General features: G+C 44.9%; 2 protein-coding genes across 12 annotated transcripts in view; both read left to right on the plus strand.

Annotated features, from left to right (window-relative positions):
• Nucleotides 1-25,531, plus strand: part of LOC110258817 (uncharacterized) — a 270,157-nt gene that overhangs the window by 130,240 nt on the left and 114,386 nt on the right. The window lies entirely within an intron of this gene.
• Nucleotides 1-25,531, plus strand: part of LOC102160416 (uncharacterized) — a 68,479-nt gene that overhangs the window by 37,360 nt on the left and 5,588 nt on the right. Inside the window, exons 6-8 of the mRNA XM_084980958.1 lie at nt 5,762-5,874; nt 24,168-24,298; nt 25,005-25,122. Of these exons, the coding sequence (XP_084837084.1) occupies nt 5,762-5,794 (33 nt within the window). The 3' untranslated portion in view covers nt 5,795-5,874; nt 24,168-24,298; nt 25,005-25,122. The remainder of the gene's footprint in view (nt 1-5,761; nt 5,875-24,167; nt 24,299-25,004; nt 25,123-25,531) is intronic.

Genomic DNA, 25,531 nt, shown 5'->3' on the forward strand with positions numbered 1-25,531 from the left:
ACTAGGAACCATGAGGTTGTGGGTTTGATCCCTGGCCTTTCTCAGTGGCTGAAGGATCCAGTGTTGCCGTGAGCTGTGGTGTTGGTCGCAGACATGGCTCGGTTCTGGTGTTGCTGTGGCGCTGGCCTAGGCTGGTGGCTACAGCTCCAATTAGACCCCTAGCCTGGGAACCTCCATATGCTGTGGGAGCGGCCCAAAAAATGGCAAAAAGACCAAAACAAAAACCAAAACCCATATAGTGATATATGAGTCCATATGCTACTGATATGCCTTAAATACATTAATTACAAATTTACTTTATAAAACTGGGATTGGTTGGTAAACACAGTGGTGTGCTGCTAGAACCTCCTTCGAGGAAATATTTGTTGCCTCGGCTGCTCCAGACACAGACTGTGGTGAAATTACCTGGTGACCTAGCTGCATTCCAGCTGGGCTACAAAGGTTCTGAGAGATAGTTGCTCAGGGTAGTTCTGTGAGTTCATTTCCTATATAAACTCCATGGCAAGCTCACATTGTTTTTCCTCAAATAAGAGATTCCAAAGACTAGGCCTTGACCTTGACTGAGAGACTGCTCTTTTGGTTGTAGCCTCAGGAACTGCTTCAGCTTCTGAGATGCCTCTCCAACATCACACCCCTCCAGTGCCTCACACTGAGCAATGGGTCAAAGCCAGGGTTTGAGGACCTGCTCACCTCAGTCCCAAGGACGACTCTGAAGGGCATTCTAGATCCAGAGATCCCTGTGGGTTGACCAAGGCTGTCCTTGAGCCTATGCTCAGGTCCACTTCGCCCTCTTCCCACTCCTGCTTTGGTCCCCTCTCTCCCAGAGTCACTGAACTTGAGGATGCTCCTTTACAAACACCCTGTGCACTAAACTCCACTTTGGAGTCTGCTTCCCAGGGAACCCATCCTTCAGAGAACTGTGCCAGTTCTCTGCTCTGTGCTGGTTGTTGCACACTTGAGAGCTGCCTTCAGAATTTGGACATAGGAGTTCCCGTCGTGGCGCAGTGGTCAACGAATCCGACTAGGAACCATGACGTTGCGGGTTCTATCCCTGCCCTTGCTCAGTGGGTTAACGATCTGGCGTTGCTGTGAGCTGTGGTGTAGGTCGCAGATGCGGCTCGGATCCCGCGTTGCTGCGGCTGTGGTGTAGGCTGGCTGCTACAGCTGCAATGAGACCCCTAGCCTGGGAACCTCCATATGCCGTGGGAGCGGCCCAAGAAATGACCAAAAAAAAAAAAAAAAAAAAAAAGAATTTGGACATAGATTTCACTCAATCTATGAAGCTGTTGGTGTTTCCATTGTGGCTTGGCGGGTTAAGTTCGATCCCTGGCCTTGCTCAGTGGGTTAAGGATCTGGCAATGCTGTGAGCTGCAGTGTAGGTCACAGATGTGGCTTGGATCTGGCGTTGCTGTGGCTATGGTGTAGGCTGGCAGCTGCAGCTCTGATTTGACCCCTAGCCTGGGTACTTCCATATGCTGCAGGTGTGGCCCTAAAAAGGAAATAAGTACTTAAATAAATAAATGAAGTGGACTTACTGGAGAGCTTTGCAAGGCAATTTTGTAATGAGATCCAGTGAGCCCACCACAACACGGATATGTAGAACTTCTGGAGTGTATACCCCTGAGACTGTCTATGCCCCAGCATGGAGCCTGGAATGTTTCAAATCATGTTGATTGAATGAATAAACCATTCAATAAAGAGATGCCCATATGGACCTGGTGCAGCTTCCTTGCACTCTTCTTTGTGTTTATGTGTCTCCTCAGCTAAGTTAGAAGTTTCTTGAGGTCTGGGAACCTGGCTGGTTTTGTCTTTGTAACCTGCTCTCTGCCTTCCCAGTGGAGGTTTATTAATAACCATGACAGTCCCTCTGGGGTTGAGGGACTCCTCTCTTTCCTAGGATGTAGGCACCAGCTCCATTTCCCAAAGCAGCCCCTCCTCTCTCCCATCTTGTCCCTCCCACCTCTGCAGGTGACCTCAGATGTTACCCCTACAAGCTTGGGGTCCTGAGAGGGCCCTCCTCCAGGGCCATCTGTCAGGGATCTATGTAATGAGCCTTCCTAACCACTAGAGGGCAGGCTGAACTAGCAGCACAGATATGACCAATGGGTAAGATGATCTAAAATTTATCTAAAACCAGGCTACTTTGGAGCTGGTATAATTACCCCAGGACATGAGATGTAAGCAGGGGTTTTGCCAGGCCAACTGGGACGTATGATCACCCTAATGAGTCCCAGGCCCTGGAAGGAAGAAAATGACAGCTTTTTGGGTTCTCTCTCTCCCTCACATGCATGCAGGCAGTATGTGATCCCCGGGCCAGGGATCGAACCTATGCCACACAGCAGCAACCAGAGCCACAGCGGTGAGAATGCAGGATCTTCAACTCGCTAGGCCATCATAGAACTCCTGAAAATCAGGGGTTTGGGGAAGGTGGACACCTTGTGTGTCTGTCATTTGCTCAGGAGTAATCTCCAGGGACCTTCCAAATAGCTGAGAGCCTGAAATCAAAGGAGGATGCTGTCTGTAAACACTGAGTGTGTGGAACAGCTTTTCTCAGAGGCATTCACAGGGTGGGCGTTTCCTCCTGCTGTCTCTGACAGGGAGGTGGAAGCAGCTCAGAGAGGGAGTTTGGTAAATGCTGGTGCTATTCTGGGAAATGGTAAATGCCCGCAAAAGGCATCCAATTCTCCAGAGGATAGCTCGGAAGCAGTCTCTGTAAACACAGCTGCCCCTCCTGTCCAAGTGCCCATGGGGGCTGGGTCACTGTACCTGAGTTAGCAGCCCTGCCTGTTGAGTCCTCTGAATGTAGCGACTAGCTTACACCAGCGTGAGTTCGAGGCTCCCCACTGTACAATCCACTGACCCATCTTGACTACTGTCTAAGATGCTGCGATGAACATAGGATTCTAGTTGTCTCTTCGTCATACGGATTCGCTGGATCAAATGGTAGTTCTTTTATTTAATTTAATTTATTTATTTGTCTTTTTAGGGCTGCACCCTGGCATAAGGAGGTTCCCAGGCTAGGCGTGAATCAGAGCTGTAGCTGCGGGCCTACACCATATCCACAGCAAAGCGGGATTCGAGCAGAGTTTGCGACCTACACAACGGCTCAAGGGCAATACCGGATTCAGAGTCAGGAGAGCAGGCAGCACCTCGGGGAAGAGCCCCTAAGAGAAGGCTCAGCAGCCTTGCGGGTGTGAGGGGCGGGGCCAGTGTGGCTGCGCGATTTCCCACCGCGGCGGAGCGTGGGCTGGACTTTGAGAGCGCAGCGCGCAGCTGCGGCGGCTGAAGCGGCATTGCAAGCAACGGAGGCGGCGGCGAGGCCGGTGGCGGCCGTCCAGCGGCGGTTGCGCGGCCGGCGGCGGCGGCGGCGGCGGCGGCGGCGGCGGGCGGCGGGCGGCGGCGGCCGTCGCGCGGCCAGCGGTGGCGGCGGCGACGAGGCAGTCTTGTGGGGGTCTCCGGAGGCGGCGGCGGCGGCGGCGGCGGCGGCGGCGGCGGCTGGCCCCCTTGCATGGGCCACAATGGAGGCGGTTAGTGCTTCTGGTTGTGCGGCAGCCGCCTGAGGCGCAGGAACCCAGGACGCAGTGGGTTCCAGGGTTAGCTTATGTGCCACGCATCATGGCGGAGACTCAGCAGAGGACTTTCCACTCGGTGGTGTTCAGCGTGTCTGGCTTCCCTGGCGAGTTTGTGACGGAGGAGGTGGCTCGGGAGCAGGTGTCCCTAGAGCGGGAAGAAGCTGCAGCAAGTGCTGGAGTTGGCGGCCATGAAGCTGGGTAAAGGGGACGTGCAGGGGTGGGGGACTCCAGCACGGGGCCCCCCCTGCCGCCAGGGCCACTCTCTCCCTGGAGCCCCCTTCTCAGGGCTGAGGGTTCTAGTCACGTGAAATGAGCATTTCGCTCGCCCTCGTGCTCCCCAAGCCCTGCCGGAGGCCAGGAGGAGGAGAGCCAAGCTTCAGATCTTGCCTGAGCTTTGTTTCATTCCCTAAACTAAAAAAAAAAGAAAAGAAAAGAAAGACTCAGCTGCTTGGATTTCTCCTTTGGCAGGAGGATCCTCGCAGGGGAAATAATCACGAACTTGAATGTCTCCTTCTCTGCCCTGTCCCATTATGGAGCCCCCGGGGCTCCTGGTGGTCTCTTGGTATTTCTGTGGATACACAAGCAGAGAGAGCACTGGTTTCCCGGGATGGTTTGTGCTCTCCCTGTGCCTTGTGTTTTGGAGATGGAAGAGAAAGCTTAAGAGTTTCACTGGTAACATTGCTGTGGCATTGATTTTTTGCTGGTGAGAATTCTTCAGCAGTCCCAGTCTTCACCCAGAGCCATTTTTAGGTGTTTCTGGCTTGGCAGTTTACTTATTCTTGCTTCATTAATTCCATATGGTTTTTTTTTTTTGTCTTTTTGTCTTTGTTGTTGTTGTTGTTGTTGTTGCTATTTCTTGGGCCGCTCCCACGGCATATGGAGGTTCCCAGGCTAGGGGTTGAATGGGAACTGTAGCCACCGGCCTACGCCAGAGCCACAGCAACTCGGGATCCGAGCCACGTCTGCAACCTACACCACAGCTCACGGCAACGCCGGATCGTTAACCCACTGAGCAAGGGCAGGGATCGAACCCGCAACCTCATGGTTTCTAGTCGGATTCATTAACCACTGCGCCATGACGGGAACTCCTAATTCCATATGTTTTTAATTGAGTCGTTTTTGTTTATGGCAGATCCCAGTCTAAGTGCTGGGGAGAGAGGTGTGGGGAAGAGAGAGACACAGAGACCCCACCCTTGTGATCAGTGCGGGGGTGGGGGGAGGGGGGAAGGAGGAGACCTCTGATTTAGGAGTCAGTGGTCTTGAAACTTGGCTGTTAAATTTCCACCCATTGTCCCCTGGTACAGACAGATAGCCCCTGGTGGAGTGCTGGTCATCCTTTGTGTTTCTCTTTAACCTGCATCTCACTTCCTTGGAATTGCATCCAGGGTCCTGTTTATGGTGGGAATTGTCCCCTGTTTGGTTGTACAGAAGCTACCGTGTAGCCTAGACTCTCCGACAACTCTTCCTGCTGCCCCTAGGAAATACAGAATCTTGACCAAAGAGCTTTTCGGTCTGTCTTTATTTTTCCAAGAGAAGGACTTTCACTCTTAAAATAGGCTCTTGCATTTCTTTTTCCTGTTGAACACGTGTGTTGTCTAGTTATCTGTTTGTGGTGCTCAGGTCAAGTTTTGGCCGGGAGTGCACCTTGAGCCCTGAAGCCTGCCTTCCTTAGGGTATGTATGGATTCAGTTTATTCCCATTATCTGCTTAATCGGGAACCTGCGTGTTCGTGCCTAGACGGCTTTTCACCTGAGTCCCTGTTTGCCGTGTGGAGGTTGTTCACGACCATCCTCTCTCTCACACTCTTCTTGTCAGACGTAACTGTTGAATGGTTGATGAGAATCTACTTTTCTAATATAATTCTTTGTGGAGTGGAAGTCCGCGCAGTCATCGACAAAGTATCTGAACAGTTGTAAAATCTTCTCTTTGCGGCGTTTTCGCATTCCTGATGTTAGACGTCCTTTGAAAGGTTAGTGGTGGTTTTTGTAGTCACTCTTAGCATCACCTCTGTTTCCCTCCTGGTAGTTTCCTTTTTTCTGCTAGGAACAGTTTTATCTTTCGTTTTAGAGGGAGAGTCCGCTTTCAGTATGTGCAGTAAGTTTGCCGTCACTGGTTACTAGGAAGAGAAGATTTGGGAGATTTCACTGCTATATCCGGATTTGCTTAACACAGTTTATTTCTGATTTTAGGAAGACCGACACTGCCGTCTGAAGTTGGAATGATAGTTTGTGCTGTCACTAATCCAGCCTCCCTTGATGAAATGGCTGCACAGGCAGCGGTGATCCTCAATTGTGTCAGACCAGTAAGTAATCAGCACTTCTTTGTATTGGAACAAGGAATCTGTTCATGTCTAGCAGAATGTGGTAGTTCCTGTTCCAGAGAAGCACAAGGGCAGGGGGCAGAAGACCTGATTCAGGGCCTTAACTCCACTTGGGACGTGTTTCCTTCTCATAAGGAGCACATGGATATAAGCAAAGTCTCCTGAGAGCGAGAGAGACTCCAGGGGTGTGCTGGTTGAATTTAATGGTGACAGCTGTAACGGCCAAACTTTGTTTTTTTGTACTGCATGCCCCTTAAGTAAAACAGTTTGACTCTGTGCCCCGAATATACTTTTTATTTGTCTTTACATTACATTTGGGATTACTGTACCAGGACAGATGTTAAGTACATGTACAAAGAAGGAGATTCAAAAAGGAGTCATTCCTTGATTCGGTGTTTATTGGTTGTTACCCGTATATGGCCGTAGTCTGGAGGCGTCATGGGAATAAAACAAAATCGCTCGTGGAGCTTGCTGTCTGTTGAGGGAGACCAGTAAGGTTTTGACAGTCGGTAAATGACCAGTGCTCTGAACTCTAGAACAGGGAGAGCAGATAAGGAGATGGGCACATCAGTCTCTTGTTAGACGGGTGGCCCGGGAAGGTCTGTGTGAAGTCCTGAGTTTATACCGGGAGCCACAGGTAAGGCAGCCTCACCGGTCAGCAGATCTGGAGATAGAGGTTGAAAGTCCTCGGGAGACCTGTTGGAGTTGAAATGGAGGGAGTAGGTAAGAATTTCCAGGGAGAAGGGTGGGCGGCGGCTGTGGGGGCAGTTGTCCACGTCAGAATCCCCCGTGAGGCTCCTGGAACACGCAGGTGTCTGGAGTCTCCCCCAGCCAAGGTTTGACTGGAGGGGGTGGGGGTGGGACTGAGTAACCGGCATGTTGAACGAGCGGCCCAGGTGATTCGAACCCAGTGGACTCCTGACCAGCCTGAGATATTTGGAGGTAGAATAACCAAGAGAAAGGCCAAAATCTCTCAATGCGTTTCAGACGGTGATGTGTCAAAATCTGATCCATTGAGTACACAAAGAAAATAGAGCTTTGACTTGTGTTCATTTTAATTGCAACTGTATTTCCATTTTATGTGTTTAACCTGTGTGTCGTATCAGTAGAGTCGTTCATGTAAGTGATTTGTAAACCGATTCACATAGCTGGTAGATGAGGGAATTAGGATGTGGACTTGGGTCTTACTGCCTTGAAAGCCCTTGTTTGTTCCTTGGCACTGCATTGCTTCAGCAGTTTGACGTGGTTGGTCGAGGAGGGCCCAGAACTGAAACACATCTGCTCTTCTTGAGGAGGAGGAGGAGGCTATGGAGTCAGGTGGAGAGGAGGCTGTTTGGCCTCCTGGAAAGGGTCCTTGCAGTGCCCTTTCTTTTCTTTGCAGTGTCCCTGTACTTGTTGGTTTCTTTTTTTTTTGCTTTTTTGTTTCGGGTTGCCCCTGCATGTGGAAGTTCCCAGACCAGGGGTCGAATTGGAGTTGCAACTGCCGGCACAGCAATGCCGGCTCCTTAACCCGCAGCCTCTTGGCTCCCAGTCGGATTTGTTAACCACTGAGCTAGGACAGGAACTCCCCTTTTAGCTGTTTCTTTTGAAGGCTAGAGGAAACGGATGATCTTCTTTCTCCATCTTATGCTTTGAGGAGTGAGAGAAGCAGAGGAGTTTGTGCTACTCCTTACCCTGCCCTCACAAAGGGAAAAAATGCCTCCTGTTTCCTTTGAAATGGGACCAACTCTCATACGTTAACTATTATATAGTAACTTTTTATTTCTTTTTTTTTTTGGAGATTATAGCCTATCTTTTTTTTGTATATATATATTTTTTTAAGTTTATTTATTTATTTTATTTTACTTTTTTTTTTTTGGTTTTTTTTTTTTTTTTTCGCTATTTCTTGGGCTACTCCCGTGGCATATGGAGGTTCCCAGGCTAGGGGTCTGTTTGGAGCTGTAGCCACCGGCCTGCGCCAGAGCCACAGCAACGCGGGATCCGAGCCGCGTCTGCAACCTACATCACAGCTCATGGCAACGCCGGATCGTTAACCCACTGAGCGAGGCCAGAGATCGAACCTGCAACCTCATGGTTCCTAGTCAGATTCGTTAACCACTGCGCCACGACGGGAACTCCCCTTTCTTTCTTTCTTTTTTTTTTTTTTATTTTCCCACTGTACAGCAAGGGGGTCAGGTTATCCTTACATGTATACATTACAATTACGTTCTTCCCCCAGCCTTTCTTCTGTTGCAACATGAGTATCTAGACATAGTTCTCAATGCTATTCAGCAGGATCTCCTTGTAAATCTATTCTAAGTTGTGTCTGATAAGCCCAAGCTCCCGATCCCTCCCACTCCCTCCCCCTCCCATCAGGCAGCCACCAGTCTCTTCTCCAAGTCCATGATTTTCTCTTCTGAGGAGATGTTCATTTGTGCTGGATATTAGATTCCAGTTATAAGCGATATCATACAGTATTTGTCTTTGTCTTTCTGGCTGATTTCACTCAGGATGAGATTCTCTAGCTCCATCCATGTTGCTGCAAATGGCATTATGTCATTCTTTTTTATGGCTGAGTAGTATTCCATTGTGTGTATATACCACCTCTTCCGAATCCAATCATCTGTCGATGGACATTTGGGTTGTTTCCATGTCCTGGCTATTGTGAATAGTGCTGCAATGAACATGCGGGTGCGGGTGTCTCTTTTAAGTAGAGTTTTGTCCGGATGGATGCCCAAGAGTGGGATTGCAGGGTCATATGGAAGTTCTATGTATAGATTTCTAAGGTATCTCCAGACTGTTCTCCATAGTGGCTGTACCAGTTTACATTCCCACCAACAGTGCAGGAGGGTTGCCTTTTCTCCACAGCCCCTCCAGCACTTGTTATTTGTGGATTTATTAATGATGGCCATTCTGATGTGTGAGGGGATATCTCATGGTAGTTTTGATTTGCATTTCTCTTATAACCAGCGATGTTGAGCATTTTTTCATGTGTTTGTTGGCCATCTGTGTATCTTCTTTGGAGAAATGTCTATTCAGGTCCTTTGCCCATTTTTCCATTGATTGGCTTTTTTGCTGTTGGGTTGTATAAGTTGTTTATATATTCTAGAGATTAAGCCCTTGTCGGTTGCATCATTTGAAACTATTTTCTCCCATTCTGTAAGTTGTCTTTTTGTTTTCTTTTTGGTTTCCTTTGCTGTGCAAAAGCTTTTCAGTTTGATGAGGTCCCATGGATTTATTTTTGCTCTAATTTCTATTGCTTTGGGAGACTGACCTGAGAAAATATTCATGATGTTGATGTCAGAGAGTGTTTTGCCTATGTTTTCTTCTAGGAGTTTGATGGTGTCCTGGCGTATATTTAAGTCTTTCAGCCATTTGGAGTTTATTTTTGTGCATGGTGTGAGGGTGTGTTCTAGTTTCATTGCTTTGCATGCAGCTGTCCAGGTTTCCCAGCAATGCTTGCTGAATAGACTTTCTTTGTCCCATTTTATGTTCTTGCCTCCCTTGTCAAAGATTAATTGACCATAGGTGTCAGGGTTTATTTCCGGATTCTCTATTCTGTTCCATTGGTCTGTCTGTCTGTTTTGATACCAGTACCACACTGTTTTGATGACTGTGGCTTTGTAGTATTTCTTGAAGTCTGGGAGAGTGATGCCTCCTGCTTGGTTTTTGTTTCTCAGGATTGCTTTGGCGATTCTGGGTCTTTGGTTGTTCCATATAAATGTTTGGATAGTTTGTTCTAGTTCTGTGAAAAATGTCATGGGTCATTTGATAGGGATTGCATTGAATGTGTAGATTGCTTTGGGTAGTATGGCCATTTTTACAATATTGATTTTCCCAATCCAGGAACATGGAATATCTTTCCATTTCTTTACATCTTCTTTGATTTCTTTGATTAAAGTTTTATAGTTCTCGGCATATAGGTCCTTTACCTCCTTGGTCAGGTGTATTCCGAGGTATTTGATTTTGTGTGGTACAATTTTAAAAGGTATCGTATTTTTGTATTCCTTTTCTAATGTTTCATTGCTGGTATACAGAAATGCGACTGACTTCTGAATGTTAATCTTATATCCTGCTACTTTGCTGAATTTATTAATCAGTTCAAGTAGTTTTGAGGTTGAGTCCTTAGGGTTTTCTAGGTATAGTATCATGTCATCTGCATACAGTGACAGTTTTATCTCTTCTCTTCCTATATGGATGCCTTTGATTTCTTTTGTTTGTCTAATTGCTGTGGCCAGGACTTCCAAAACTATGTTGAAGAGCAGTGGTGAGAGTGGGCATCCCTGTCTTGTTCCAGATTTGAGTGAGAAGGCTTTCAGTTTTTCCCCCTTGAGGATTATATTTGCTGTGGGTTTATCATAAATGGCTTTGATTATATTCAGGAATGTTCCCTCTATACCCACTCTGGCGAGGGTCTTGATCATGAATGGATGTTGAACTTTGTCAAATGCTTTTTCTGCGTCTATTGAGATGATCATATGATTTTTGACTTTTTTTTTTTTTTGTTAATGTGGTGTATTTGCTGATTGATTTTCGTATGTTGAACCATCCTTGTGAACCTGGGATGAACCCAACCTGGTCATTGTGTATAATTTTTTTGATATGTTGTTGGATTCGGTTGGCTAAGATTTTGTTGAGAATTTTTGCATCTATATTCATCAATGATATTGGGCGATAGTTTTCTTTTTTGGTGGTATCTCTGTCTGGTTTTGGAATGAGGGTGATGGTGGCATCATAGAATGTCTTTGGGAGTATTCCTTCTTCTTCAACCTTTTGAAAGAGTTTAAGGAGGATGGGCACCAATTCCTTTTTATATGTTTGATAGAATTCACCTGTGAAGCCATCTGGTCCTGGACTTTTATTTGTAGGGAGTGATTTTATGACCTCTTCAATTTCATTTCTAGTGATCGGTCTGTTCATTTGGTCTGTTTCTACTTGATTCAGTTTTGGCAGGCTGTAAGATTCTAGAAAATTGTCCATTTCTTCCAGATTGTCAAACTTGTTGCCATGTAGTTGTTCATAGCATTCTCTTATAGTTTTTTGTATTTCTGCTCTATCCGTTGTGATTTCTCCTTTTTCATTTATAATTTTGGTGATTTGGGTTCTTTCTCTCCTCTTTTTAGTGAGTCTGGCCAGGGGTTTGTCAATTTTGTTGACCTTTTCAAAGAACCAGCTCTTGGTTTTATTAATTTTCTCTATTGTTTTTTGAGTCTCTATTTTATTGATTTCTTCTTTGATCTTTATAATTTCCTTCCTTCTGCTGACTTTAGGACTTTTTTGTTCTTCTTTCTCTTTTTTTCTTTTTCTTTTTTTTTTTTGTTATTTCTTGGGCCGTCTCCCGCGGCATATGGAGGTTCCCAGGCTAGGGGTCGAATCGGAGCTGTAGCCACCAGCCTAAGCCAGAGCCACAGCAACGCTGGATCCGAGCCGCGTCTGCAACCTACACTGCAGCTCACGGCAACGCCGGATCATTAACCCACTGAGCAAGGGCAGGGACCGAACCCGCGATCTCATGGTTCCTAGTTGGATTCGTTAACCACTGCACCACAACGGGAACTCCCTGTTCTTCTTTTTCTAATTCATTTAGGTGGAGGGTTAAGTTGTCAATTTGGGATCTTCTTTTTTCAGAAAGGCCTGTATTGCTATAAATTTCCCTCTGAGCACTGCTTTAGCAGCATCCCATAGATTTTGAGAGGTTGTGTCTTCATTATCATTTGTTTCAAGGTAGTTTTTAATTTCCTTCTTGATTTCCTCATTGACCCATTGGTTTTTTAGTAGCATGTTGTTTAGTCTCCATGTAATGGGTTTTTTCTCTTTCCTTTTCCCATGGTTGGTTTCTAATTTCATGGCATTGTGGTCAGAGAAGATACTTGAGATAATTTCTATGCTCCTAAATTTATTGAAGTTAGCTTTGTGTCCCAATATGTGGTCGATTCTTGAGAATGTTCCATGAGCATATGAGAAGAATGTGTATTCTGATTTTTTTTGGATGTAGTGTCCTGAAGATATCAATTAAGTCTAACTTTTCTATTGTTTCCTTTTGGATCTCTGTTGCTTTATTGGTTTTCTGTCTAGAGGATCTGTCCATTGATGTGAGGGGGGTATTAAGGTCTCCTACTATGATTGTATTCTCATCAATATCTCCCTTTATGTCTGTTAATATTTGTTGTGTGTATCTGGGTGCTCCTGTATTTGGGGCATATATGTTGACGATAGTAACATCCTCTCCTTGGATGGATCCCTTAATCATTAAGTAGTGTCCTTCTTTGTCTTTCTTTATGTCTTTTGTTTTAAAGTCTATTTTGTCTGATATGAGCATTGCGACTCCTGCTTTTCTGTCATGTCTATTGGCGTGAAATATTTTTCCCCATCCTTTCACTTTCAATCTATATGTATCTTTTGTCCTAAGGTGAGTTTCTTGTAGGCAGCATATTGAAGGTTTTTGCCTTTTAATCCACTCAGCCACTCTGTGTCTTTTGCTTGGGGCGTTCAGTCCATTGACATTTAAGGTGATAATTGATCGGTGATTATTTATTGCCATTTGAACCTCGTGTTCCAGTTGATTCTATGGTTCTCCATTCTTCCTTCCTTTCTTTCTTTCTTTTTTTTTTTTAGTTGGATGGTCTCCTGTTATTATCTGCTTGAGTGTATTTTTTTTTCATTTTTTGCAAAGGCAATATTTGGTTTTGGCTTGTGGTTGCCCTGTTTTTTAAGTATGCTAACCCCTTCCCATAATTGTGTGTTTTAGCCTGATGGTCCTGTAAGTTCAAACACTTCATTACTATATTAAAATTAAGAAGAGAAACATACAAACAAACAAAAAGGGTTATTTACTTCCTAACATCCCTTGCCCACATTTTATGGTTTTGATGACTCTTTTTAATTTTTTTCTTTTTAATTTTATTTTGTTTGAAGCTTGTTCATGATTAAATCTGTATGCTGGCTTATTTGAGTGACTGCTCTCTGATTGCGGTTTCCTCAGTCCTAGTTCTTCCTCTTCTTCTTCTTTTTTTTTTTTCTCTTTTCTTTTTTCTTCCCTTTCCTTCCTTTCTTTTTGGTTTAGAGAAGCCCTTTCAATATTTCCTTTAACCTGGGTTTTGTGTTGCTGTATTCTTTAGGTTTTTGTTTGTTGGAAAAAATTTTTATTTCCCCTTCTATTTTAAATGATATTCTTGCTGGATAGAGTATTCTAGGTTGCATATTTTTTCCTTTTAGCTCTTTAAATATCTCTTTCTATTCCCTCCTGGCCTGTAGTGTTTCTGTAGAGAAATCAGCTGATATTCTTATGGGGGTTCCCTTGTAGGTAACATTCTGTTTTTCTCTTGCTGCCTTTAGGATCCTCTCTTTATTACTAACTTTTGCCATTTTTATTATGATGTGTCTTGGTGTGGGTCTGTTTGGGTTCATTTTGTTTGGGGCCCTCTGTGCTTCTTGTATCTTGAACCCAGTATCCTTTAGATTTGGGAAGTTTCCAGCGATAATTTCTTCAAATATATTTTCCATCCCCTTATCTTTTTCTACTCCTTCTGGAATTCCTATTATGCGTAGATTGGCCTGCTTTATATTATCCCATAGGTCTCTTATATTGCTTTCCAGTTTTTTGATTCGGTTTTCTGTCTGTTGACCGGATTGAGTGATTTCCATTATTTTATCTTCCATATCACTGATTCGTTCTTCTGCATTATTCATTCTGGTTTTTACTGCCCTCAATTCAGTTTGCATCTCTGCAAATGAATGTTCTAGTTTTTCTTGGCTCCTCCTTATATTTTCTAGTTCCTTTCTGAGGGTATCTGCATTACTGTTCATATCTTCTCTTAATTCCTTCAGTATTTTCACTATTTCTGTTTTGAACTCCAGGTCTGTCTGACTGCAGAGATCTGTTTCATTGTTGGCTGTTTTAGGTGAGTTCTCCTGTTGGTTTGACTGGGGGTGGTTTCTCCGCTTCTTCATCTTGCTTGTTGTTTTCTTCCTCCTGAGGGAATTGTACTGTCCGTTATCGGGCAGTGTTTGCCTTGTCACTGCCGTGGAATATTTCCTGAGGGCTGGCGTTGTTGGTCAATCTTTTTTGAGGCAGTGTGGCTTTTCTGGAGTGTTGATGGGGCTAACAGTGTTTCTTTGAAGCAAAGGAGGACTTCCTGAGGGCAGACAGGCCTGGGAGGTCCACCCCACGATGGTAGCAGATTTCACTTGGTCATGCAGAGCTTGCTCTGGTGTTTTTAGGCTGTGGGGTTCTTGCAGGGGGTTGGTGGTGTTGGGCAGCTGTTCCTCAGGAGTGCAGCACCCCCTGGGGGCTGGAGCAGCTATCTGGGTCACTGAAAACCTAAGAGGCTCTTCCCTAGGGCAGCCCAACTCAGAAGGATGGCCTGAGAATGTAGGCGGATCTTTTCACAGTCTGGCCGAGCTTGTTGCAGCTTTTCTGGGCTGCAGGGGCTCTTCTAGGGGGCTGGTGGTGCTGAGCAGCTATTCCATGGGAGTGGGGCCCCCCCCTAGGGGCTTGGGCCACTGGAAACCCAAGAGGCTCCTCCCCAGGGCAGCCCGACTCAGAAAGACCGTCTGAGATCTTTTCCCGGCTCAGCCGAGCTTGTTGCAGCTTTTCTGGGCTGCAGGGGGTCCTGCCTGGAGCTGGCAGTCCTATGCAGCTGATCCACTAGGGCACCCCTTGGGGGCTTGGGTGGGTAGCAGGGCCGTTGGAAACCGAAGAGGCTCCTCCCCGGGGCAGCCCGACTCAGAAAAACTGTCCGAGAATTAGGCAGATCTATTCACTGCCTGGCTAGGCTTGTTCTAGCTTTTCTGGGCTGCAGGCCTTTTCTCGGGGGCTGGTGGTGTTTGGTGCTGCTCTGCAGAAGTGTAGCCCCTCCAAAGGGCAAGCAGGCCTGTGCAGGGACAGCCTCTGCGGTGGTAGGCTTCAGGCAATTGTTGAGGCCAGCCCTCCTGGATGGCAGGCAGCCCTAGGTTTGGTGAGAGCGTAGGGGGTGGCGGGGGTGGGGGGAGGGGATGCACTGGGAAGCACAGCTTTCTGCTAGCTAGTGGGCCTGTAAGCTTGCTGTGGCATGGGGGGTATTCTATGGGGACCCACCCCTTCTTCTCTCCCCTCCCCAGCCACCCCCGCCAGGCTCTTCTCCCAGGTTCCCTCTGATGCGGCTTTCCACTTCCCCGCTCCTAGAGTATTGCTCCCTTCCTCTGCGACAGCTTTGTTTTCTAGTCTCCCAGGCAGTCTCTGCCCTGACAAATGGTTTCTAGACCTCCCAAGCAGTTTCTGCTCCACCCTGCCCCCCCCAGCCTGGGGACTAACCTCTGGAGCCTAGGTCTCGGTGCCCAGACGCCACCCAGGCATCCCCCGGCCCTTTCTCGGGGACTAACCTCCGGAGGCGAGGTCTCGGTGCCCAGCCCCCACCCAGGCATCCCCTGGCCCTTTCCCGGGGACTAACCTCTGGAGCCGAGGATTCGGTGCCCAGCCCCCACCCAGGCATCTCAATTTTTGGTGACTGTGCCCGTAGTTCAGATGGTTCGTTTGGTTCTTGATTGGCTTTTCCGTACTCCAACTTACTGCTACACTCTTCTCTGCATCTGGAGATTCCTCTGGTTCGTTTGATCTTTCCCCCGGTAGGTGACTTTCCAGGGTGCGGGATCCCTTTCTCCTCCGCAGTTCCCTTTCGGGAGCGCCCGTCCCGCTCGGATTCACCTTCTCTCACTCTCCTGTTTTCTCCCATTCTGCCCAGTAATGTCACGAACTTCTTGCCGTTATTGGAGTTTAGGTTCCTCTGCCAGTGATTGGTTGCTGTTCTGTGCGAGTCATTTATTCTGTAGATGTGCTTTTTTTGTTGTGTTTGTGGGAGAGGGCGAGCGTGTCCCCCTACTCCTCCGCCATCTTGTCCTCTCCCTCCTTGGGTTTATTTTATATGGTACTCGTTCTGCTTCCTGGATTTGAGTGAGTGATTCCTTTCCCATGTTAGGGGAATTTTTGGCTATTATCTCTTGAAATATTTTTTCTGTCCCCTTCTCTCTCTCTTCTCTTGGCACCTCTATAATACGGATGTTGGTGTGTTTAACATTGTCCCAGAGTTCTCTGAGACTCTCTTCATTTGTTTTCAATCTTTTTTCTCTTTTCTGTTCTGCATCTGTAATTTCTTCTAATCTGTTCTCCACCTCACTTATTCGTTCTTCTGCCTCCTGTATTCTGCTGTTAGCTGCTTCTAGTGCATTTTTTATTTCAGTTACTGTATTTTGCATCTCTTCTTGTTTAAGTTTTATATCTTGTATCTCTTTGGTCAGTGTTTCCTGTAAGTTATCCATCTTTTCCTCCAGTTTATTTCCAATGTCTTGCATCATCTTCAGCATCGACAGTCTAAAGTCTTTTCCCTAGAGGCTGAGAATCTCCTCATTGCTTAGTTGATTTTCTGGGGATTTTCCTTTCTCCCTCATCTGAGTTATGGTTCTCTGTCTTTTCATTTTTATAGGTTTTTGGTGTGGTGCCCTTCTTATAGATAATAGGGTTGTAGCCTCTCTTACTTCTGGTGTCTGCCCCCCTTGTGGCTGAAGTCTATATGGGGGCTTGCTGTAGGCTTCCTGATGGGAGGGGCTGATGCTGCCCCCTGGAGGTGGAGCTGATTCTAGTCCCTCTGGTGGGTGAGGCTTAGTCTCTGGATGGGATTAGGGGCAGCTGTGTGCCTGAGGCTCTTTAGGTAGCCTCTTTACTGAGGGGCGGGGCTGTGATCCCACCTGGATTGTTGTTTGCCCTGGGGCTTATCAGCCCTGACTGACGGGTGGGGCCAGATTTTCCCAAAATGGCCACCTCCAGAGAAAGGCAGCTGCTGAATATTCCCGAGAGCTTTGCCTTCAGTGTCCTTCGGTCACAACAAGCCACATTCACCCCTGTTTTCCCAGGATGTCCTCCAAGAACTGCACTCAGTTTTGACCAGGTTCCTATGGAGACTTTGCTTTGCCCTGGAACCCAGTGCACGTGAAAGTCTGTGTGTGCCTTTTAAGAATGGGGTCTCCGTTTCCCCCAGTCCTGTGGCGCTCCTGTGCACAAGCCCTGCTGGTCTTCAATGCCAGATGCTCCAGGGGCTCTTTCTCCCAGTGCCAGATCCCCACATGTGGGAGTTTGATGTGAGGCTCAGAACTCTCACTCCTGTAGGTGAGTCTCTCTTGATGTGGCCTCCTCTTTTTCTTCTGGAGTAGGGTATGGGTTTCCAGTCCATTTGGGTGGAGATTGCTCAGTCTTTAGTTGTGAATTTTGTTGTTTTTAGGAGAGAAGTTGAGCTCCAGTCCTTCTATTCTGCCATCTTAATCCCGTCTCTCTCTCTCATTTCTTTACCTGAGGTTGATGTCTAGTTTCATGCCATTGTGGTCAGAGAAGATACTTGCAATAATGTCTATGCTCTTATATTTGTTGAGGTGAGTTTTGTGGCCCAGTATGTCATCACTCCTTGAAAATGTTCCGTATGCACTTGAAAAGAAGGTATATTGTGATTTTTTTGGATGTAATGTCCTGAAGATGTCAATCAAGTCTAACTTTCCTGTTGTGTCATTAGGATTTCTGTTGCCGTATTGATCTTCTGTCTAGAGGATCTGTCCATTGATGTGAATGGGGTATTGGAAGTCTTCTACTGTTACTGTATTCCCATCATTTTCTCCTTCTATGTCTGTTAGTATTTGTTGTATGTATCTGGGTGCTCCTATATCAGGGGCATATATATCGACGAGTGTAATATCCTCTTCTTGAATGGATTCCATTATCATTAAATGGTGTCCTTCTTTTTCTTTATGGGCCTACGTTTTAAAGTCTCTCTTGTCTGATGGGAGTATTGCAACTCCCGCTTTCCTGTTTTTTCCATTTGCATGAAATAGCTTTTTCCAACCACTCACTTTCAAACCAGATGCGTCCTTTGCCGTAAGGTGAGTCTCTTGTAGGCAGCATATCGTAGGCTCTTGTTTTTTTATCCAGTCTGCCACTCTGTGTCTTTTGATTGGAGCATTCAGGCCATTGACATTTAAAGTAATTGCCGATGAGTATGTATTTGTCGCCATTTTAAACCTTGTTTACCAGTTGATTCTTTGTTCCTTTCTTTTTTGGATTGGATGATTTCCTTTTATTGTCTGCTTGTGTCCTCTTCTTTTTAGTTTTTGTGACTGTATTGTTTGGTTTTGACTTGTGGTTGCCCTGTTTTTCAGTTATGTTAACCCCTACCTATGTCTGCTTGCCTGATAGTCATATAGGCTCCAAGACATTCTTAAAAAAAAAAAAAAAAAAGTCTAGATTTTCTCTTTCCTTCCTCACATTGTATGATTTTGAAGTCCTTTTTAAACATCTTCATGTTTGTCCTTTTGCTATTCCTTGTGTTTATCATCACTTTTATAGTAGGTTTTTTTTCTCCCTTTTAGATCTGTATACTGGCTTATTTAAGTGATTGCTTTCCAATTGTGATTTCCTCCATCCTATTTCTTCTTCTTTTTTTATTTGGAGAAGCCCTGTCAGTATTTCTTTGAGAATGGGTTTAGTATTGCTGTACTCTTTTAGCTTTTGTTCATCGGAGAAAAACTGTAGTTCTCCTTGTATTGTAAATGATATTCTTCCTGGGTAGAGTAGTCTAGGCTGCAGATGTTTCCCTTTTAGAACTTTGAGTATGTCTTGGCACTCTCTTCTGCCGTGTATTGTTTCTATAGAGGAATGAGCTGATAACATTATGGTGGGTCCCTTCTAATTAACTCTTTGTTTTCCTCTTGCTGCCTTTTGATTCCTCTCTTTAACTTTTGCCATTTTTATTATAGTATGTCTTGGTGTGGGACTGATGGGGTTCAACTTGTTTGGGGCCCTCTGTGCTTCCTGTACCTTGATGTCTGTTTGCTTTAATTTAGAACATTTTCAGCCATAATTTCATCAAATATCTTTTCCGTCTAATTTTCTTTTTCTTCTCCTTCTGGAATCCCTGTTTTGTGTAGATTGGGCTGCTCTATCTTGTCCCATGGAGCTCTTCCATTGCTTTTGTGGTTTTTCATTTGGTTTTCTGTCTGCTGTCTTGATTGGGTGGGTGATTTCCAAGATTCTATCTTCCAAGTCACTGATTTGTTCCTCTGCATTATTCATTCTGCTCTTCGGTGCCTTTAACTCAGCTTGTGTCTCTGCCAATGAATTTTCTCATTTTCCTTGGCTCCTCCTTATGTTTTTGAGTTCCTTTCTAAAGTAGTCTGCACTGCTGTTCGTATCAGTTCTTAGTTCCTTAATAATTCAATCTTAATTCCTTCAGTATCTTCTCTTTTTTTTTTTCTTTTTTGGTCTCTTTGTCATTTCTTGGGCTGCTCCTTTGGCATGTGGAGGGTCCCAGGCTAGGGGTCGAATCAGAGCTGTAGCCACCGGCCTATGCCATAGCCACAGCAACAAGGAATCCGAGCCGCATCTGCCACCTACACCACAGCTCACAGCAACACCGGATCATTAACCCACTGAGCAAAGGCAGGGATAGAACCTGCAACCTCATGGTTCCTAGTCAGATTCTTTAACCACTGAGTCAGGATGGGAACTCCTTCAATGTCTCTTTTTGAACTCGGTGTCTGTTAGTCTGCAGAGGTCTCTTTCACTGTTTACTCCTTCAGGGGAATTTTCCTGTTCTCGTAACTGGGAATGGTTCCTGAGCTGGTTCATTTTGCTTCTATTTTCCTTATTCTGTGAGTTTCGGGAAAACAACTACTGTTGACTCGGAGGGCTTTTCATAGGCAAGAACGCCCCTGGGTGTCTTGTGAGGGCTTACGATTTAGTTTTGGCGTGCAGGCTGCTTTTTTGGATGCTTTCTCTCTCTTTCTTAGTGTGTGCAGACTATCATCCCCTTGATACGGTGCTTCGTGTGCTTCCAGGGAGATGGAGGCTGTGGGCAGGGCTAGTAGCCAGTGCCTGGTTACTGGGCCCTTGACAATGGCAAAGACCCACAGGAAGGTGGCTCAGGCTGCTCCTAGTTGCAGGACCTTGGTGGTGTCAGTGACTGTCAGGCAGATGTAGGTGGCACCTGGAGTATTTGGCAGTGGCAGTGGCAAGATGTGTGGGTTCCCAGGGGTGTGAGAGCAGCAATGGGTGGTTGTGGTTGCAGTGCCCTTCTGTTTGGTGACCTCTGAGGTGACTGTGGCCATAGGTGGTGTCTGTTCACAGATCCCTAGTGGTGGCGGGCCATGCCCGCCTCTGGAGTCTGAGATGACTGTCGACCATGCAAGAGGTGCTCGGTTGCAGGTAGCCCGAACAGGAAGCACCACCACCCATAGCCCATGTAAGAAGGGCCTGTCACCTCTACCCCTCGCAAACAGGTGCCTCGCCGCCCATAACCCTGCCCTTTGAGAGTCCGTTTGTGTGCAGAGAAAGATACTCCTGTGGTGATTCACCCCTCCTCCTCCCAACCTCCCCAACAATTGCGCCTTGCTTCTCCTGTGGTCCCACACCTCCTCCTGGGTTCCCTTGGCTGTGGCACTCCTCTCCCTAGCCCTTTGCACATGCTCCTTACCCCCTTGGGCTGTCTCTACACAGCCAACCCTAGTCCTCATCCCAGTACTGACCTCTGGAGCCTGAGTCTCAGTGCCCAGCGGCTTTCCAAGCATCTCAGGCTGTGGTGTCCTAGGCAGTGGCACCATTGGTCTGTGTGGCTCTCTCTCTTTGCTTTGCCCTCCACTGTCCAGCTGTTGTGCTTTTCTCTGAGGCTCTGAGGTCCCTCTCTCTTGGCTGATCTCCCTGTCAGTTAGGTGGCTTCCCAGGGTGTGGGTTCCTTTCTTCTTTCTTAGCTCCCTCTCAGGAGAGCTAATCCCATCCTGATTCTCCCCTCCTTTTTTTTCTTCCCTTTTGTTCTACCCAGTTATGTGGAGGCTTTCTTGCTCTTTTGGGTGGTTTAAGGTCTTCTGCCGGCATTCTGTAGATGTTCTGCATGAATTATTCTACAGGTAGATGTTTTTCTTTTCTGTGTTTGTAGAAAATGGTGAACACCACTGCTTACTCCTCCACTTTCTTGATCCCAGCTCCCACTGTGTTTATTTTTGAAAAGTAAAGATTGCTGAGAATTATTTTGCTTTTTTAGGACAGCAGGTACAGCATATGGAAGTTCCCAGGCTAAGGGTTGAATCAGAGCTCTAGCTGCCAGCATACACCACAGCCACAGCAATGCAAGATTTGAGCCACGTCTGCGATCTGCACCTCAGGTCATGGTAACACTGCCTCCTTAGCCCCCTGAGCAAAGCTATGGATTGAACCCACATCCTCATGGGTACTAGTTGGAATCGTTTTGCTGAGCCACAGTGGGATTTCCCTGTTGAGAATTATTTTGATTTAAGATAGAATTTGTTTAAAATCCCTGCCTAACTCATTATGTTAGACGGAGTTACCATTATCCTAACGTTAAGGATCTATTGTTGTTACGTGATGAGTGTTGTCAGCCTAGAAAGTTATCACCTTACTGCAAAGCACTGAATAGTTATTGTGTATCTCACTTGGCCTTAGAAGTTGTAGCTGTAGAAGGAATGTATGGTAGAAGTGTAATCTTACTGAATTTATGGTCTATTTAGGAACATAAAATAGTTTCATTTCTGGGAATGGACCACATTTTATTTGATTTCTTTTTAGGGCCACGCCTGTGGCATATGAAAGTTCCCTGGCTAGGGGCCAGTTGGAGCTTCAGCTGCCAGCCTACACCATAGGCACAGCAACACGGAGTCCAAGCTGCATCTGTGACCTACTCCAGAGCTTGTGACCACACCATATCCTTAACCGACTATGGGAAGGCCACGGATCAAACCTCTATCCTCACGGACATTACACTGCGTTCTTAATCCGATGACCACAATGGGAACTCCTTGTTTTGTTTTGTTTTTATGGCTCACTACGAGCATACGGAAGTTCCTGTGCCAGGCATTGATCCTGAGCTGCAGCTGCTGTTGATGCCAAAGCTGCAGCAATGCTAGATCCTTTAACCTACTGTGCATAGCTGGGGATTGAAGCTACCTACGCCTCTGCTGCACCCAAGCTTCTACACTCAGATTCTTAACCCACTGCACCAGAACAGAAACTCCTTGGTTTCCTAGGAACAATGACCAGAGTTTGTATATGAAATGATATAGAAGATTGTGGCTCAGCAGTAACAACGCAACTAGTATTCATGAGGATGCAGTTTTCATCCCTGGCCTCACTCGTCTACACCACAGCCACAGTCACATCAGATCTGAGTTGCATCTGAGACTTACACCACAGCTCACTGCAACGCTAAATCATTAACCCACTGAGCAAGGCCAGGGATTGAACCCGCCACCTCATGGTTCCACCTCATTCGTTACCTCTGAGCCACGACGGGAAATCCTGGAATAGCCAAGACTTTCTTAAAGGAGAAAGTGGAAAGATGCTCTCAAATATGAAGACTTATTATTAAGTCTGTGTGTTACGTTGGCAGGGAAATAGTGACAGGCCAGTGGAACGGGATAAAGAGCTCAGAGTAGTTTGTGTGTATATGAGCACTTGATTTCTGTTAAAGGGTCTTTTCAGGAGGTGATGAGTCTGGAAAATCAGTGAAATTGGATTCGTATATTGCATTATATGCAAAAATTAAGTTTAGGTGTATTATAAATGCATAAGGCAAAACAGTAAGGTTTTGGAAGATGACATATTTCATGGCCTCAAGGTTAGGAATGCCTTATTTTTTTCCCCTGAAATACATTTTATTTTATTAATTTATTTTTATTGAGGTATAGTTGACATATAACATTATACTATTCAGGTGTCCAGCATAAGGATTCTGTATTTGTATATATTACAAAATAATCACCATTGGTTAGCATCCGTCACCATACTTAGCTGTAACATTTTTTCTTGGGATGAGAACTTTTGAAATCATCTCAGCCAATTTCTCATATGCTATGTAGTATTAACTATATTCACCATGCCGTACAAGGAATGGTTGCTTATAACAAAAACCAAAACACAGTAAGCATTAAATATAAAGAAAAAGTAATACATTTGTATACATTTAAAATTTAAGATTGAGGATGTCTGTTTATCAAAAGACACCATTAAGAACATGGAAAGATCACAGTTCCCGTCATGGCTCAGTGGTCAGCGAACCCAACTAGTATCACTGAGGATGTGGGTTCGATCCCTGGCCTTGCTCAGTGGGTTAAGGATCTGGCGTTGCCATGAGCTATTGTGCAGATCAAAGACATGGCTCAGATCTGATGTTGCTATGGCTCTGGCATAGGCTGGCACCTACAGCTCTGATTGGACCCCTAGCCTGGGAACCTCCATATGCCGCAGGGGGGAGCTGTCAAAAGACAAAAAAAAAAAAAAAAAAAAAAAAAAAAAAAAAAAAGGAAAGAAGGTCAGCTGTAGAGTAGGAGGTGCTTCTAACACATAATGAATCCTGACGTCATAATTTTGAACAAAAGAAGCCAAACTCAAGGCATATACACTGTACAATTCCATTTCTGTAAAATTTAGAAGCAGCAAAACTCACTGTACTGTATAGGAATGAATACTTACTTAGGTGGTAAAATACTAACAAAAAAAGCAAAACTTTTTCTTGATTCCCACAAAGACAAGACAGAAGGAGGGCCTTTGGGCTTCTATAGATGTTTGCATCATAATTTCATTAAATTATACATTTATGTCATGCACTTTTCTATTTTTCAATGAAATAGAGATTTTTTTTGGAGTATAATGTAAGTTTTGCCTTTTTGATGGCTTATTTGTCTAAAAAGATATTTGTAGGTTTTTAAAAAACTTTTCTCCTGTATTTTGGAAATCTTTGTAAAAGGTCCTATTAGATAGGGGCAGATTTAGGATAGTTTCATAAATCCAACTCTTCAGACTTTTAGTTTTAACAAAGCAGAAGAACTTAATCCGCACCAACATGGAAATTCGGTTGATGTCTCTGCTTTCAGAAGTGTCATCAAAGCTCTGATACGAAAAGCTGAATCTTCTGGTGGTTTTATTGTTTCTTTTATTCTGCTTAAAGCAATCAGTGCTAATTAGTTGAGTGAAGGGGATGAAGTGAAACTCACTGGCTTATTAAAAAGAACATAAAGGTAGGAGGAAAGAAGAAAGGGCATATGTTGTAAATACGTAGACTGTAAACCGAGTATCAATAGTGAATATGGTCAAACTAATGAGTGTTACTGTTGCCTAGCCAGTTGTGAGACTACATCTCAAGGCTATTAAAGAGGGACTGTGTCTGCTCAAATAGAGGCAAAGTGTTCTTCGTATCAGTTATAAGTTACTCGGTTTTATATTTAATAATTATCCCTTAAGACATGTTACTTTAACTCTTGAATTATTTCATCAGGGGTTGTGCATTCATGATGGTACCTGGAAGTCAGCAGCTTATGATTTTGCAGATAAGAGTCAGTTGAAAAAACTACGAAATGAATCACATCTGAAGCCTGTCCCAGTTGTTGGTCCAAAACTGAAAAGAAGGTATATTATCTCAAAAATCTATTCTTCAGTTTATTGCAGCATGTTGTTGTTGATCTGGCTGTTAATAGCACATGGTGCTAAGAAAAGCCTGGAGATTTTTTTTATCATGAGCTCAGGATAGCTAAGACTTGATGAAACACTTCCTCTGTTTCAGATACTCTTTTATGTGTTCACATTTCAATAAAGTACAATTGATATGTTACCCCAAGATTTAAGTACTTCATATATAATAATAAACAGGGATTCTGAGGAAAAAGTGGTTTTATGACCCTTCACTACCAATATCAAAATTAAACATCAATTAAATTTTATGCAGTAAAAAGGTGATGATCTTATGGACATGAATCAGTCAACCTTTTAATAGTATTTGTATGTGAGAACTCTAAACTCAGAGTCTGGCTGTTGAAATGCGTTTTCCTTTGAGCATTGTCTAGGGAAATTGATGGGGTATAAAACGTGGTTAAACTCTACATGTTAAGAGCCCATGGTGTGAAGCCTGCTTCATTTTTACACCTTGTCACGTGTTTGGATGTCATTGTAGAGGACAAAGGACAAATACTGAAGTAGTTTGAATTAAGAGCAGGTCTACTGTCTTCATTGTTGTTGTTAACTGCTTTAAGAAAGGTTAAGATTTTTATTCATAAATAAACCAATTCAATTGTGGTCACTATAAATGGAGAAGTTGCAACATGGGTCTGTCTTGCAGGTGGCCAGTTTCTTACTGCAGAGAACTCAACAGTTATTCCATTCCATTCCTGGGAGCAGATGTGTCTGTTGTGAAGCGGACTCAGTGTTACTTGCATGAAAATTTAGAGCAGTCACCTGTAAGTGTACATGACTTACTTTTTAATAAAGGATAGTCTATGTTTGTTTCAGTTCCCCTGTCAGTTTATTGAGGATTTTTATGTTTATAAAGCAAAAACAAACAAACAAACAAAAAAATAGGAGCTAAATCCTACATGTTTCATTTCCTGGAAGCATAAAGAATTAGTAGTATATAAAGTATTTTGTATTTTATGGGGTTGGTAATAGCCTCCTCCCATAATTCAAATCTGGCCTGCTGAATACCTTTTTTTGTTTCTGTTTTGGGTTTTTTTTGGGTCTTTTTAGGGCCGCATCTGTGGTATATGGAGGTTCCCAGGCTAGGGGTCAAATCAGAGCTACAGCTGCCGGCCTACACCACAGCCACAGCAATGCAACATTAGCTCCAAGCCTCATCTGTGACCCACACCA

This window comes from Sus scrofa, chromosome 10 (genome assembly GCF_054392235.1).
Source record: "Sus scrofa isolate SSC_HxYL_T2T_F1_AM1 chromosome 10, Sscrofa_HxYL_maternal_Yorkshire_Landrace_v2.0, whole genome shotgun sequence".
In the NCBI taxonomy this organism is placed as follows: Eukaryota; Metazoa; Chordata; class Mammalia; order Artiodactyla; family Suidae; genus Sus; species Sus scrofa.